Raw genomic sequence first — 14,792 nt, forward strand, 5'->3', positions numbered from 1 at the left:
GAAACAGAAGCAGTTAAAAACCCAGAAAACCCAAAGTAGCTTTCTTGCAGGAATCACTCTTGCTCTTCTGTTTTCCTCCTCCAACAAAATGGGGCCTCATTTATAGATACAACTGAATAAAACTAACTGAATCAGTCCTAGCATATATACATGTGACTACAAGGCAGTACCAAAGCAGATGGGGAAAAAGCCCCACAGGTAGACAAGAATGTCCAGGACAAGATCACTCTTTAGCCTTTAATGTGCCAAAGTTTATACTCTTCCTCTGCTTTCCTCACATGAGGACAACTACAGGTTTTTGAAAGATGCCTTCTAACAACTTCCCTTCCCCAGTATTTAATTAGACTAAGTTATTCATCTTTTTAAAAGGTAAAGGTGTCATAGCTCCAGGACAGCACTTTAACATAGTCTCTGTATTGCCTGCAGAGACATCACCTATTTATTGACTAAATATTCTATTTAGTCAAGCTTCCTTGTTTTTATGCTGCTCCAATTTCAGCACTGAGGAAGTGCCACTGTGGTGCCTGATGCTCTGGCTAGTATACAGTACCAGGAAATTGCAGTCATCACAGCAGAAGGGCACAACACACTTAGGAAAAGCTCTCAAGCTCTACAATATCAAAAGTTTAATCTTGGAACTTCTTCCCAGTTTCTTCTCCAATTTTCTTCACAATGTAACAGCTCCTAAATTATCCTGGGAAAGGACACAGCATAATAAGCCACTACTTTTTCCCTGTTCAAACTAGGAACTTCAAACTTCACCTAAAATCTGGCCTTGGACACATGGAATATTCTATTTGAGGGCCTTTAGTTTGAATTATCACCTCTCCACCTACAAAATACCTAGGAAAAGTGAAGGTAGAATATACAATCTTCTGTCTTCCATCTATCAAATTTCTAGTAAGCTTCTCATGCCCTTAATTAAAAGGAGAACTGGGTTATTTCTCCCATCCTATCTTAAATGTTTCTAAATAGACAGGGAATAAAAATTTAAAAAAACCAAGTCCATTTGGGTCTTGAATAATTTAGAAGTCTCACAGTAAGATTCCGGATGAATCTGCCATTAAATCAAGAAAAAGCATCTTAGTTCTTTAACACCAATACTCAGATTATATTTAGATTCAGACATCTTCTTGTCTATTTGAAATTAATTTCTGATAGTAATGAATACTAAGAGAAAACACTTTTAGAACACTATTAGCATTTCTTGTTAATGATAATGGCTAAAAATAGGTAGGCAAATTACTCTCCCCTTGTGTTATGACTAATTTTCTCAGCATAACTTAGTTATTTACAAGGAGGCATCAAATAACTGCAGATGTTCAAGAAAATAAAGTACAAACTAAATCATTCACTAGTAACAGATAGATGGATGTTCTGACATGTACTAGCACCTCTCTCTGGTCTCCCATTGCCAAGAAACAGAAGGCTAATAAAACACAGAGATTTTCAGGAGATGCACATGAAACAAAACAAACCTGATAGAATAAATCCACTGAATTTGAATCCACTGAATTTTGTGTAAAAGCTCCTTTGGGAATTTGATCAGGTGTCTCAATAACACTAAAGGCATAAACCTATATACAAAAATTTTAGGCCCTAAACAAAGCCTACAAAAAATGGTGGCTGATATCAGTATCTTATTTTCTCAACTGCCTCAGTTCATGATGGTAGTAGTGCTGGGATGAGAACGAGAAGAGGAATATAAGGAATATAGAAAGTTCTATATGTATGAATCTAATGGATATATCTTAAAAAACAGAGAAATATTTTCCTTGTCTTACCCATAGTTACAGAGGTCATTCACACAGTGACAACTACTGAACCAGCTGTCACAGCAAGCTGTATGTTTGTGCCATAGGAACTCAGAGCTGCAGCCTCCTGCAGGAAGAGGGCAAGGGCTACAAAGCAGAAAGTAGCAGGGACTTTGCTTCCTGCACAGAGCACAAAGCACATCATTGTTTCACAGGCACTGCCCACAATCAGTCCATGAAATGAACTGTAGAAATGCAGCTCAGAAAAAGACAGCTTCATCTTGTATTCAATTAAATCTTTTGTCTTACTACTGCCAAATGCTCCCAATATGTTTTTAATAAATTCTGGTAACTCTTTGAACAAGCCCATGGAAACTTGTAATTCTGGGTTTCTCAGGGAATCATACCTGTGATGGGCCATGCTCTTTCCCACAGAACTACAGGGAACTGAGTGCGAAGCAATCTCAGCTCTGAACAGAGTATGTGCAGCTTATTTCCCCCTTGAAACAATCAGGAACTTAGACTAACTCTGCCTCATGAGATGACCTGAAGTAAAGCCCACCAGTGAGAACTATAGGAGAATTCCCCTGTGGTTTGATGAGCTGACACTCATCAAATTTGTGACACAAATTGTGGCACTGAAAGAAAATGGACACAAGAATTTACAAATAGCTCTTCAACACTTCAGTCTTAAATTAACTTCTTTCACTCCATCAGCTCCTGTTGACATCCTGCTACGCGCTCAGTTTGAGGATCCTGGAAACATTCTGGGTTTTAGTTAACTGCCATTATCAAGCCTTTTTTCACTACTTCTCAAAGGAGCATACAACCCTTCTGTAAGGCTGGATGACTTCAGCATCAAGAGGAATTGTACTGTACTGAAGAGGGGCAGAAGATACCCAGTATGCTATGAAGAGAAGGCGAATCTTACAATGTCGGCTGTAAGCTGCATGTCACCACAAGAAGTTATTTGTCCTACCAGGTTTATAAATGAAACTCTGCTTACAACTTGTAGGAATTACTGCACTCCCGGTATAACCTCTTACAAGGCTGCTTTTATCTACAGTTACAAGATGCTCTGCTTTGCTGTTTCTCAGTCATATCAGTCATATTGCAGCAGACTGATTTCTTAACACACAGGAGAAAACAGATGGGGCAATGGTTCCTTTTCTTGTGCTGCAAGAAGCACAGCTTTGATATGGCTCACTGCTCCCTACCATGGCTGTGACCTCAGCCTATGCTCTTCCCCTCAACCCAGTCACTGCAGCCCCAGGGACAGGGACAGGAAAGTGGTCTTTCTCAGGCAAATGAATGACACACATTAATTAATCCTGGAGCTAGAGAGAGGGTCAGAGGACAGAGTGATATTTTATTCTTGAACTACACAACTTCCTTGTCAGTAGAACTACTCCTTAGCCCTAGCTAATGTACATCTTAATATGAATAAGAGAGATACGAAGTTGTAAATCAAACACTGAAACGTCGAGACCTCATGCACACCTGTAATGGTGTAAACCATCAGCATAGTGCCCAGTTTCAGCCCAAAAGTCACACTAAAGATTTCAAATAAAACCAGACAATTCTGGAAGTGTTATTAAGTACAAAACCTGGAATTTAGTATTTGTTACGGGATTGCATCTTCAACCTCCCCACCCACACCTCTGTAATCTCTCGCATGGTTCAAAGAGAACTTTCTGAGTGCTGCCAAGGAGCACAGCCTTTCTTTCCCTTACTCCTGCAGAAAGTGACAGGAAAGCTCTGACCGCCAGGACAGCCCATTTTCCAAATGGTACTTAAAGGTTTAGAAATTGGCTTGCTCTCACTGCGCTGTTGATATCCCCAAGGCAGTGCAGGAAGGATTTTCCCATCAGGACAATCAATACCATTGCTCACAGAATTAGAGCTTCTTGCTGATTTTTTCTAAGCTGTGTTTATGCTCTGATGACTGTAAAGTGACGTGATGGCTGGACATGTCATGCTAACATCCAATTTATCCAACCTGCAATTACCAGTATATAAAACACCAGGAACTTGACAAAAACTCCCAGAAGTTATGAAATGAGCAATTAAAAATTTCTGTAGGCTGAGTCTCTTCCTACTCCTTTGGGTCAGCAGTTTACCAAATAAAATCCACATATGAAACATAATTTTTAAAAATGCTTCTTTCATTATTTGCATAAATATTTCATCCAGCTTTAACATGAAAAACCTGTTTAGGTGGAAATCTAGACACATATTTTAATAGGATATTTTCATAAAAGAAGGAGCTTACCTTTGGAAAGGAACTATTTTGAAATGGAATTTCTACAGTTAATTCCCAATATTTACTAGCTACTTTTCAAAATAGTGTTATTTGCAACTCCACTGAATTGCTTCCTGCTGTGCTTGACTGTGTTGAGGGTCTCTAGACAGCCAGTGTAAAAAGAAAATGTTCTGGTTTTCATTTGTAATGACTGATGTTTTAATGAAATCCCCACAACTCTTGTATACTGAGGCATCACAACAAAACACAGAAGAGGAGGCTCATTATTTAAGAGGAAGCCAGAAGCATTATTTATAATATCAGTGCTGTGGGAATGAAATGTTGTGTAACCCTCTAGAATTGAATTGCATGAACAGAAGTTACTGAATATGTGCATGCAGCTACTGAATACTCTCACTAGTCAGATATAAAAAATACTTTAGCACATTAAAGTGTGCAGGAAGATTCAGGATTAGCCTGGATCTGGGAGAATAAGAAGCAAACCATGTGCACCCACTCACCTCAACGGCAGCATTTAGCTCTCTGACACTTACTGAATTTAAGTGAAAACCTCATGGGAAGCAGAAAGAAGGTTTTGGGCAAGGGAGCGTTACTCTATGAGATTTAATCCCCTCCTACTGTGTAATCAGGACTAGAAAGGCAGGATGCTGAGGAGCACAATAGTTGGACAAGGCTGCCCTCTACTGATATTAAATTCCACTTTAGCCAGTCACTTACCCCTGAGGGAGCGTTCACCACCGACAGATTGTAACCATAAAGAAAAGACGACCCAAAAGCACCAGTTAAGGAGGCTAAAATAAGACTCCCAGACCAGTTCTGAAAAACAAAGAAAAGATGCAGCCATTGTTAACACACTCAAAATTAATGTACCTCGGGTTTTAAACACCCCTTAGCTATCTTGCATAGCACCTGCAGGCAGATGCTCTTGATGCAGAATAATAGCCTGAAACACTTCTCCTTGCTCAATCTGAGCCACATTACATTCGAAGTGACAGCATGTCGCTTAACATCTATGGAGGCATAAGTGAACATTTGAACTTCTTTCAACCTCACAGAGTTCTGCTGCAAGCATTCTACCAGCTCCCACACCAAAAAGTAAAATGCTGGGGAAGCATAATCTCAGCAAAGGAAATTGTTGACAGTATATCACTAGCACAATGAAATAAGGCATACCTTACTTTCTATTATAGTATATATATACATAGTATATCTGTAATCTATAATATATAACATATAATATATAATATACTTACTGTTATATCTATTTTTATCACCTTACTACATAAGATGATACAACAAGTCTGGGGGTAGATCTGACTTGGATGAAAACTCATGCGATGGCATGCACCCTGCCCTTTACCCCTCAACAATAAGGATTAATGAAATTGTGACCAAAAAGAATAAAATTATGTCTACAAACTAGGTTTTGTAATCTAAATGCAAGTTTCCAACAATAACATTTTGCCACACACACTCTTCAGTGCCCATTTTCCCAATGGCACACCTGTACTTCTCCCTCCTCAGGTCTTCTCACCTCATCCTCCTCATACTCTTTTTAACCCAACTCTGCAATTTCTGCTTCCACCTCAGCTGTTGAATAAAATTCAGAACTGCTTGGATTTGATTTGAGAGATTTTGCATTTGCATTCCTTTCCAACTTCCCCAGTATTACTTCTCCTGCTGGTTTACAGAATTTGGCAGAAGAGACCATTCCCAGCCATTCCCAAGAGACATTAGTGTTTTGGTGGCTGGTCAATTGCAAATATTGTTATGTAGATAATGAAAAACAACTCTGAATGTGTTAAAATTGATGTATTTTTAATATATTTTCAATTTTAAAAACAGCTATGATAAGAACAAAGAATTTCAGGCACAGTTCACTGCTATTTATGCCCAGCCTCCTCAGTCACTGAAACCTCAATCCTTTCAAAAGGAGGAAGACCTGCTTAATCAGGACTAAGAAACTCAGTTTCAGTTATATCACTCACCACACCACAACAGGTTAATGAGTGGATGCATTCTGTCAACTGCACAAAGCTGTATGGAAAATGCAGGTGCTGAGCATGAAGGAGGTTTGTGTATATGGCATAGCTGCAGTGACAGTGGAGTGGAACGAGCTCCAGCAGCCTTGCGGGCACAGCAGGGCAGGTGAACACACCGGGGCTCTTGGCATGTGCCAGAGCTCCTGTGCCACACTGCTGGCATAGACTGTGCCCTGTGGGGAAGGGATGAGACACCCAGGCTCTGGGGACAGAGCACAGTGTACCCCCAGCACGTGGGGTCTGCGGCACTCGTAGCTGCCAACTCTGAGCATTCAAAATGCACCCTGTAGGATGGCTGAGTGTTTTTAACTTCTTCCACATGATGTGGGAACCTTTTAAGAGATTACACGGTTCATTAACCAGCCTGGTTTTGGTCAGGTCAGGAGGAAGTGTGCAGGGGGTGAAAAGCCTTGTAAGAAATATATCCCGTTGAGATCATTACATAAGCCAAACACAGTTTATTATTATTAGCCAGCTTCTTAAAATGAGCCTGCCACACACACACGGAATTTGCACATTACTTTGTTAGCAAAATGTAGGAACTTGACATAGCTTTATTTAACTTCTGATGATAACACCTCATATTGGGTGCTTATTATTTCTCTGCTATGCACAAGCATTTCTGCACTTAGAAGAAATTGCTACTACTCTGAATGAATGATGCTGGGGGAAATATTTCTGGTGGTCTACCAGGCTGCTCCCAAAGGGTTCACAAACAATAAGCGTGAGTTCCCAAGTGTCATGCAGTAATCTTGGTGCAATATTCCTAAAGGGCTCTACTCCAATAACATTAGACATATCAGAAAAAATCCTGCAATGAAAAATATTTGGAACTTATAGCCTAATGGTTATTAAAAACATCAATGAAGGCACAAAACTTTCAGTACAGGCAAATTATATACACATGAAGCTAAGTGGAAGATAATGCAGGGCAAATCACAGAAGTGCTTAGAAAACCTCGCACTGTAATAACTGGATTTAGAAACTCAATACCATGAAGTTTTTAAGCATACAGGCTGCTGCAGAAAACCTCAGGCTCACTCAATTCAGAGGTTTTGGAACTTGAAATATGAAATTCAACTTCTCCATGACCTGTCTCCTCATTCACTATTTTAAATATTTGCTCAGGCTTCAGTAACACCAGATAAAGACAAAAGCACAGTGAAGCAAGAATGTAAAAGAAAATCAAACTGTTGCTCAAAAAACTATTTACCCTGTGGCAACATTAGAAAAAGGAAAGGAAAGATAAACACAACCCACAGTGTCTTTTAAAATGGCCAGGAATCAAGAAGGCAACCATGCCTCCTTCATAGGTGTTCCTTGGCCTCATAGCCATGCATATGCCCATGCATCACTACTGTCAGCCCAAGGGCAGGAACGTGTGACCATCACCACAGCAACAAGTGCTCAGTCAGAAAAGCTGCATGGCAGCTCACAGCAAAGACCTGCAGATACCCGAGGACTGCTTGTATGTGAAAGCCCACGTTTTTGGCCTAATCACAGATCCCAGGCACTATGGTCTGCAGATGCTTTTCTCAACTCCAGTCCTTGTTCAGTATGTCGTGAAATATTTGTGCTGGCTACCATGAGTCTCAAATTGTCTTTTCATTTACTGCATGACAGTTTGCATTTCAGTTTGCACTTCAGTTTTCAAAAAAAAGGTTAGACTATCGTACTTTGGTTAGTTATAGCCCCCTCCTCAGACTAAACTTAAACACAATTGGTAGCGGTAAACACTGCATACACGCATAGGGAAGTTAAATATTTTTAAATAGATATTGCTACAATTAGCAATACACAGGAAAGCTGGTCTCTGGAGCACCGCACTGGGGATACCCTTACTGAGACCCAGGTCCCGCGGGGCCAGGCGCTCCCGGCAGGTGCTCGCGGACCCGGCGCCCTCCGGCAGCTCTGCCCTCGGGGCTGCGGGAGATAAAGGAAACCTCCGTCCCTCTCTCCCTGGCTCTGCCCTTGCCCTGAGAGCTTGCAGGTGGTCCTAGAGAGCAGCGAGGAAGCAGCAGTGCCCTCGCCTTGCTCTACTCTCGCCTGCCTGCGCTTCACCCGCGGCAGCGGCTGCGCTCCCCGGCCGGGCACACACCGGCCCCGCGCTGACCCCCGCCCATGCTCCGGGTCCCGGCTCGGCGGCTGCCGTGTTTTCAGCTCTGCCCACCGCCGGCCTCCCCTGCACCGGCACCAGCAACTTTCCGAGCGGGGAAGGGCTGTGCAGCCCGAGCTCCGCCTGGCTCTCGGGGAAGCCCCGGGCTGTTACTCCGGCTCCCGCAGCCTCCGTGCACCATCCTCCACCACGGCGCCCGAGAGGATCGGAATCACCCCCTCTCCCGTTAATCCTCCGCGAGGCGTGGGCAGCGCCGGCCGAGCTTCCCCTCCCGCCCCGCCTGGCTCTCGGCGGGCATTCCGCGGTAAGGGCTGCGGGCATTCCGCAGCACGGAGAGCCGCCCAGCGCTACTTACGGCCCGGCGGGCGCCGCCCGCTCCCCGCTGCACCAGCGTGTCCGCCTCGGGCTGCGCCGCCCCGTCCATGCCGCCTCCGCACGCGCGCAACGGCCGCGCATCTCCGGGGCAGCGGGGGCGCGCCGGGAGCTCGGGGGTGTCCGGGGGCGCGGCTGCCCTGCCCCTGCCCCTGCTCCTGTCCCAGCCCCTGTCCCAGCCCCTGTCCCAGCCCCTGTCCCTGCCCCTGTCCCTGCTCCTGTCCCTGCTCCTGTCCCAGCCCCTGTCCCAGCCCCTGTCCCAGCCCCTGTCCCAGCCCCTGTCCCGGCCCCGGTCGCTCAGCGCCAGCCGGGGGAGGACGCGGCTCCCGGGAGGGGACAGAGCCGGTGCCCGGGGCTGCGGGCAGGACTCGAGCGATGGGGAACACGGGCTCACTTCTGTGCGTGCTCGCACATAACTTAGGAGAATGTACCCGCCCGCCGCCGGGCCTGGGGCTGCCCGTCCCTCCGCGGGAATTTACCCAGCAGCGCAGGTAGGGCAGGGGAATGTCACGACCCGGTGTCTATCCCGGCCCTGCCCCAGAGTGACACTCCGGCTGGGGGACCGCGGCTTTCAGGGGCCCCTGCCGCGGTCCCGACTGGAGACCTGGTCAGCCCTTCTGTGAGCAAGACCCTAGACCCTTCCCCTAGATGGGGAAGACTTTTCCCGCGTTGCCGAGGCTGGAAAGTGAAGGTACCACAAAACTTGTAGCCAATTAAGATGTTAAGGATGTTTCCACAACGTTAGGAGGTTTAGATCTGACATGCCACACTACTGCTGTGTTAAGGATGGGGATTAGACATGCCACCTGGGGAAGATAAAAGCTTTCAGCTATTATATTTGAAAGTACCTACTTGCATGCATGGAATTTTGAACTGCTAAGAGTTAAATGATACCTTCTAGTTGGCAATGATGAGTATTAAGTGCATCTGGGAATTGTCCCCAAGTGACTGTAGCTGATTTTGGTGTAAGTCTGAGCTTCTGATATGTTGCACATCTCAGAGCTAGCTTAGAGCTCTCAAAGACAAAGTAAGTAATGCCATTGAACAATGGAGGCTGGAAAGCAGTTTATGGTGCAATAACTTTGAAGTGTCACTGGCTCAGATCAAGATGACTGGTGTTTGAATAGAAAGCCAGATGCTGCTCATTAATGTGTACAATTATTGTACATGTTGATAGAAGATCTGGACAACATTTATAACCTCTTTGAATTGTCATAAGCAGTAAAAGAGTCAAGTTAGGAGAATCAAGCCCCTGGAATATACAGTGTATTTATGATGAATCAGACACCTGTGTTTTGTTTTGTTTCATGTTAAATAGCAGTGCAAGTAGTTCAGTTCATACTCAAATGCAAATACCATGGCTACATGTGATTAATATGTACATAATTTCTCACCTTAATACACTCACAATTTTTGATCCTTCCCAACCACTCTTGGTTAGTTACAGAAAGTAAACATATGCTACACAAAAAAAAAGAGTAAGCATATAGGTTCCAAATTATTATTTTATAATTATTTTCTGCCTCCACTCTCCAAACAGAAAACAAATGCCTCAACAGAAGATTTGAGGAATTCACTCACCACTTTTTTCTTGACTTCATTATTTTCTTTCGTCATGCTGTTGCTTTGCTGTTTGTTCTCCATTCTTGTTAAATTATTGTTTGTTCTCCACCTTGTTAAATAATATCTGAGGAAGAAAAGAGGGTAAGCTGTGCTACTGTTCAGGAGGGGAAAAAAGATACAGGCTCTTTAGTAGACATGCTGTCACTAATAGAGGAGGAACATCAGACCCACTGCAACTATTAAAGAAGTTTAGTCAGGTGGAACTACATTACTATGGCTGAGTTCCAGCCAGGGCATTTGGATTAATTGTTGGTGTGATTCTAATTATTATTAGACCTTTTGTGAGCTAGGTCATTGTGGATTTGCAAAGGAGGAGTCCATTTATTTACTGTTCTGTCAAGAAAATTCTTGCCTGTACATCACCATATATACTTAAATAATGTTAAAGGGTATTTTAATCTTAATTTATAAAGAAACTAAACTGGTTTCTGGTGTTTCAGAGAGGATCTGATATTTACATTGTGCTTCATTGTATGATCTTGGGCAGTCTGCCAGTTTGTTCAGTTAATTTGGAGCATGGAGCATCTGCTTCAACACCTTGAGATGACAGCGCATTTCAAGATTTTTGCTTAAGTGGCCATTATGGTAATGATAGATCTAGTCCTGAAAATAAGTTGTCTTCCAGACAAGAGTCTACAAGACAGTGAGCTATGAGATGTGGGGAGTAGCAGGCAGTTTGGTGAAGCAGCACACGGGATTGTTGAGGCCATGACACTTACAAGAGGTTTTTAGGATGAAATCACTTCTGTGAGACATTGACAGTACTGGGCCCATTTTATCAGATAGTTCCAAGCAATCAGTCTAAGCTCTTAAGTAAGACAAACCAGAGATGTAACAACATCCTAGAAGTACTAAAGCCAGAAAGTTACCTTCCTCTCTCTCTACTTACCAGTGCAGTCAATACTAACAACCTGCAAAGCTCCTTTTCCTCTGCTTCAAGGGACCTTAGTGAATTACTGCTGAATTGTTCTTCAAAAAGGGCTTTCATGGAAATGTATTTCACTTTATAGGATAGAGGGTTAGTCACATCAAACAGTTCTTCCCCATGCCGCATTCAACAAGTATATGAAAAATGTCATGACCTATTCATTAAAGATCCCACATCCCATACAGATTTCATATATGGATAATATAGACAATTAAATTAATGAAGGTTCTGACAGAGCACAAACAAAGCATCATCAAACTGGAATTTAAAAGCAGATAAAGAGTATATGGGTCATAGCACTGAAACAGAAACAACAGAGTGAGAAACAATCTGCTAAGCATCTAAGGAAACATAACCTCACAGCTAAGCCACAAGCAGGGATAACTTGTGTCTGCTTTCCCTCACTGAACTTATTTTTATGTTGCTGAATTTTTTTCAGAACATCTTTAAAACATTCTAAGATATGTCTGGTGTGTCTGGAAAGTTTAACTGCAATGCACCATCAGCGCAAGTGTTAATATTGAACTACCCTTCCTATATTTCAAGTAACTCACTTTTACTTATTTAAGATATCAGATTTACTGTAGCAAAAGAAATGTTACCATATCCAGAACAGACATTCTAGTTGATGAAAAAATTAAGAAATCTGGACTGAGGTTGTAGTAGAAGTCATGGAAAGCCTGCATGGATTTGTCAATGTTATTTTTGCATCTTTTTGACTCGTGTAGGGAAGAGAGACATGATTGCAGCAAGCAGAAACCTGGTCTTCAGATTGTAGAGTTCAACAAAATCTAAGGAAGTGATGATCCATTTAGGGGAATGAAAAGCTCATATCTGCTCTGATGCTGTTGTTTACCACTCACTGAAAAATTTTAATAGTGTGGAAAAGTATTCCTTCCCTCTGAAATTCATATTGCTAGTACCAGGTAAAGTTGCTAAAGCTGTCGATCCAAGGATATTTATTCATTATTTTCCCTTTGTCACAGCAGATTAGATTTTTCTAATCTAATTTAGTTTGCTTATCTACTTATCCAACAGTTTATTTAGTAATGTATGGGTTGAGTTCACTGGTAGGACAAGGAATACAACTGAGTCCTATGAATTGTTAGCCTTGGCAAGGAAGGCTCAGCAGTTCACAAAAATGGAACATTATGACTGGCACAGCAAACTGACTTGGGAGAGGTATGAATAAACCTACTGAAATCCAGGTTTAATTTTGAACTTCTATTGAACATTCAACTTTCATTTACTGACTGCAAGTCAGGAAAAAGAAAAGCTGTTGGAAAGCTGTCATGTTCAGAAAAAGCAAATATGCAAAGGGAGCAGTTCAGGTGAACTAGGATTCTAAACAGCCATATTTGCTAAGCTGAATGATGAAATTGCCAAGGAGATGACCACCTCAGGAAAGCTGAGTTAAAGTACACAGATGTTAAAAAAACCCCAACAAGACCAAGCCAGACTAAAAAGTGTATAAAACCTAGACTAGATCAATTATTGTTGTCCAGTCTGAGCATAAGGTTCAGTGCCAGTGAGGGCCCATTTCCCATCTTCATCAGGTGAGTGTGGGCTAACACCAAGGCCTCGGTCACTCCACCCAAAGCAAAACACAAATAAGTTTCAGGCAGTTTATCTGTGATATAAAAGATTCTCCTGTCACAAATTCCTCTTGATGGGCATGCATGGCTTCCCTATCTGTCTCCCAAGTACAAAATTATACTCTCTCCGTAGAAAAATAAAGTCTATGTCAGCATTGCACTACTATTGATGGGAGAAATGTGGAAGAACAGCCTCCAGCTGACAAAATTCACTTGTATTTATAAACTTGTATGACCTCTTAGGGATGGAAAGGGCTTTTTACCCCTCAGGACACACTTCTTTCAGCTGTAGCACAGAATAGTTTGCTTTCTTTTAACAGCAGGAAAAAGAAACACCAAGAGAGACACTACAGTAAGGTGTGAATGACAAAGCTTTGGAAAACACACTGGTGCAAAAATAACCCAAATAGACTCAGTAAGTCCTATCGTCCATGATAGACTGACATCTAATAATTTTTGCCCTTAGGGAGACAAAATTTCCGAACTTAATTACTTTGGTTTTCTATGCTTTGTAGTGGAAACAAGTCCATGTTTCAAAAATACTTTTTTTCTTTTTCCTTTTTTTTTTTTTTTTAAATTCAGCACTAAAACTCTGACAAAAGAGCATGGAGGAGAAAAGTTTTGCACCTCACTCTTATTCCACAGCTTGTGTGTTGCTATCTTTTTTCTACTCAGCTATAGCAGAAGTTTTCCATGGCTGAGTGCTTGTGCCTTTCAAAAATGGAGCTGCTCTTGCAGTGTAAGAGATGTAAGCTGAGGACTTGCCTGTGCTTCATGACAGATGCCTCTGCCCCTAGTTTATGGTGTGTGAATGTGCTCCTCTCCCTGGTACTTTAAAGCACAAATACACATTCACACAGAAGAAATCCACCATTAATTAATTAAAAGATTGATTAATTAGAACATTCAATGTGAAGAAGACATTTTGAGTTTCTGTGTCCTCAATGCAGTAACAGCTTATGTAGATCCTGGTAAATGGCACAGCTACCTGATTAAAATAGGTACAATGGAACTCCATTAAGAACAGATTATTTTCTTCTCAAGCAGTTTTGTTAATTTAGATCTATTCTGATTCTAGTGAGATGGTTCAAATCAATGTTTCCTATAGTGTTTATGAAAAATATCTAGCAGTCCCAATATTAAAATACCATTGATGGAATCAGATGGGGTATGACTTTAATTAGACACAGCATTCTCATGGTACTGAACTATTTACAAGAAGTTATTCTCAAATACTGTAGACACCCCAGCTCCCAGAAATACCTGTATTTTAAGTAATTAGTTTACATAGTGGTAAAAAACATGTCTTTTTTTCCTGTACCCATAGTATCCACCCCAAAGTTCCTTTGCAAAATGATACATTATTATATTTGCATTTCAATATTTCATACAAGTCATGATCTGATCTCTTGTACTGAGAGGTGGAAAGACTGAGTTTCTATCTCAAAGTGAAGTGTCCTGTTTTGGGTTGTTGTTGGGTGTTGGCGGATTTTCTTCTAAAAAATTCCCGTGAAAATTAAAGCTATTTTCCGTAGAAATGTGTTACGCTAGGAGAGGAAGATTTTAGAGTTAATGACTAGTTACATAGAAGCTGAATACTTGGCTAGCACAGGAAATTATTTGTTTATAAATTTCAAAACACTGGTTTATACCAAGATAAATCTATTCTTCCCTCCCCAAGTCAACCCCTTGAGAACATTGTCAAATTTGCTGCAAAGTGTCAAGTCCAGTTTCTAGATGCTACTCACCACTTACCTGAAGTATTCTCCACTTCCAGCAAAGTTCAACACAGCTCAGAAGCAGCCCTCTTCAGAATTGCTGCTGCTGCCTTCTTCTCTAAAATAGGGACAACTAAGTCGTCAAATTGAATGTAAAGCCAGGTTTAACTCTTTTATACCATTTCAGAAGTAATAAATAATTAACAGTAAAAACAAAGAATAGTATGACGCTTCAGCTGGAATTCATGCAATCTCTGTTTTTTGCCCAATAGAAAACAAACTGCCTTGTATGGCTGTGATACCCCACAAGAGGTCTTTGTTTCAGATACCACAAACCGTGAAAAAGCTTTGCTTCCTGAATTTGAGCCATTAGACATGTGA

At 41.9% G+C, this 14,792-nt stretch overlaps 1 protein-coding gene across 2 annotated transcripts in view; it reads right to left on the reverse strand.

Annotated features, from left to right (window-relative positions):
* Nucleotides 1–14,591, reverse strand: part of SLC2A9 (solute carrier family 2 member 9) — a 90,033-nt gene extending 75,442 nt beyond the window's left edge. The window contains exons 1-3 of one of the 2 annotated variants that reach the window (XM_005517839.3): nucleotides 14,449–14,591; nucleotides 10,129–10,234; nucleotides 4,735–4,833 (exon numbers count right to left, since the gene is read on the reverse strand). In XM_005517839.3, coding sequence (XP_005517896.2) covers nucleotides 4,735–4,833; nucleotides 10,129–10,191 — 162 coding nt within the window. In that variant the 5' untranslated portion in view covers nucleotides 10,192–10,234; nucleotides 14,449–14,591. Of the gene's footprint in view, nucleotides 1–4,734; nucleotides 4,834–8,530; nucleotides 8,660–10,128; nucleotides 10,235–14,448 lie in introns of those variants that run through there. The other variant, XM_014263253.2, reaches the window with a different exon arrangement.
* Nucleotides 14,592–14,792: the final 201 nt, after the last annotated feature.

Source organism: Pseudopodoces humilis, chromosome 6 (genome assembly GCF_049639895.1).
Source record: "Pseudopodoces humilis isolate 2021_Gansu_Grassland_sample_001 chromosome 6, ASM4963989v1, whole genome shotgun sequence".
Classification (NCBI taxonomy): domain Eukaryota; kingdom Metazoa; phylum Chordata; class Aves; order Passeriformes; family Paridae; genus Pseudopodoces; species Pseudopodoces humilis.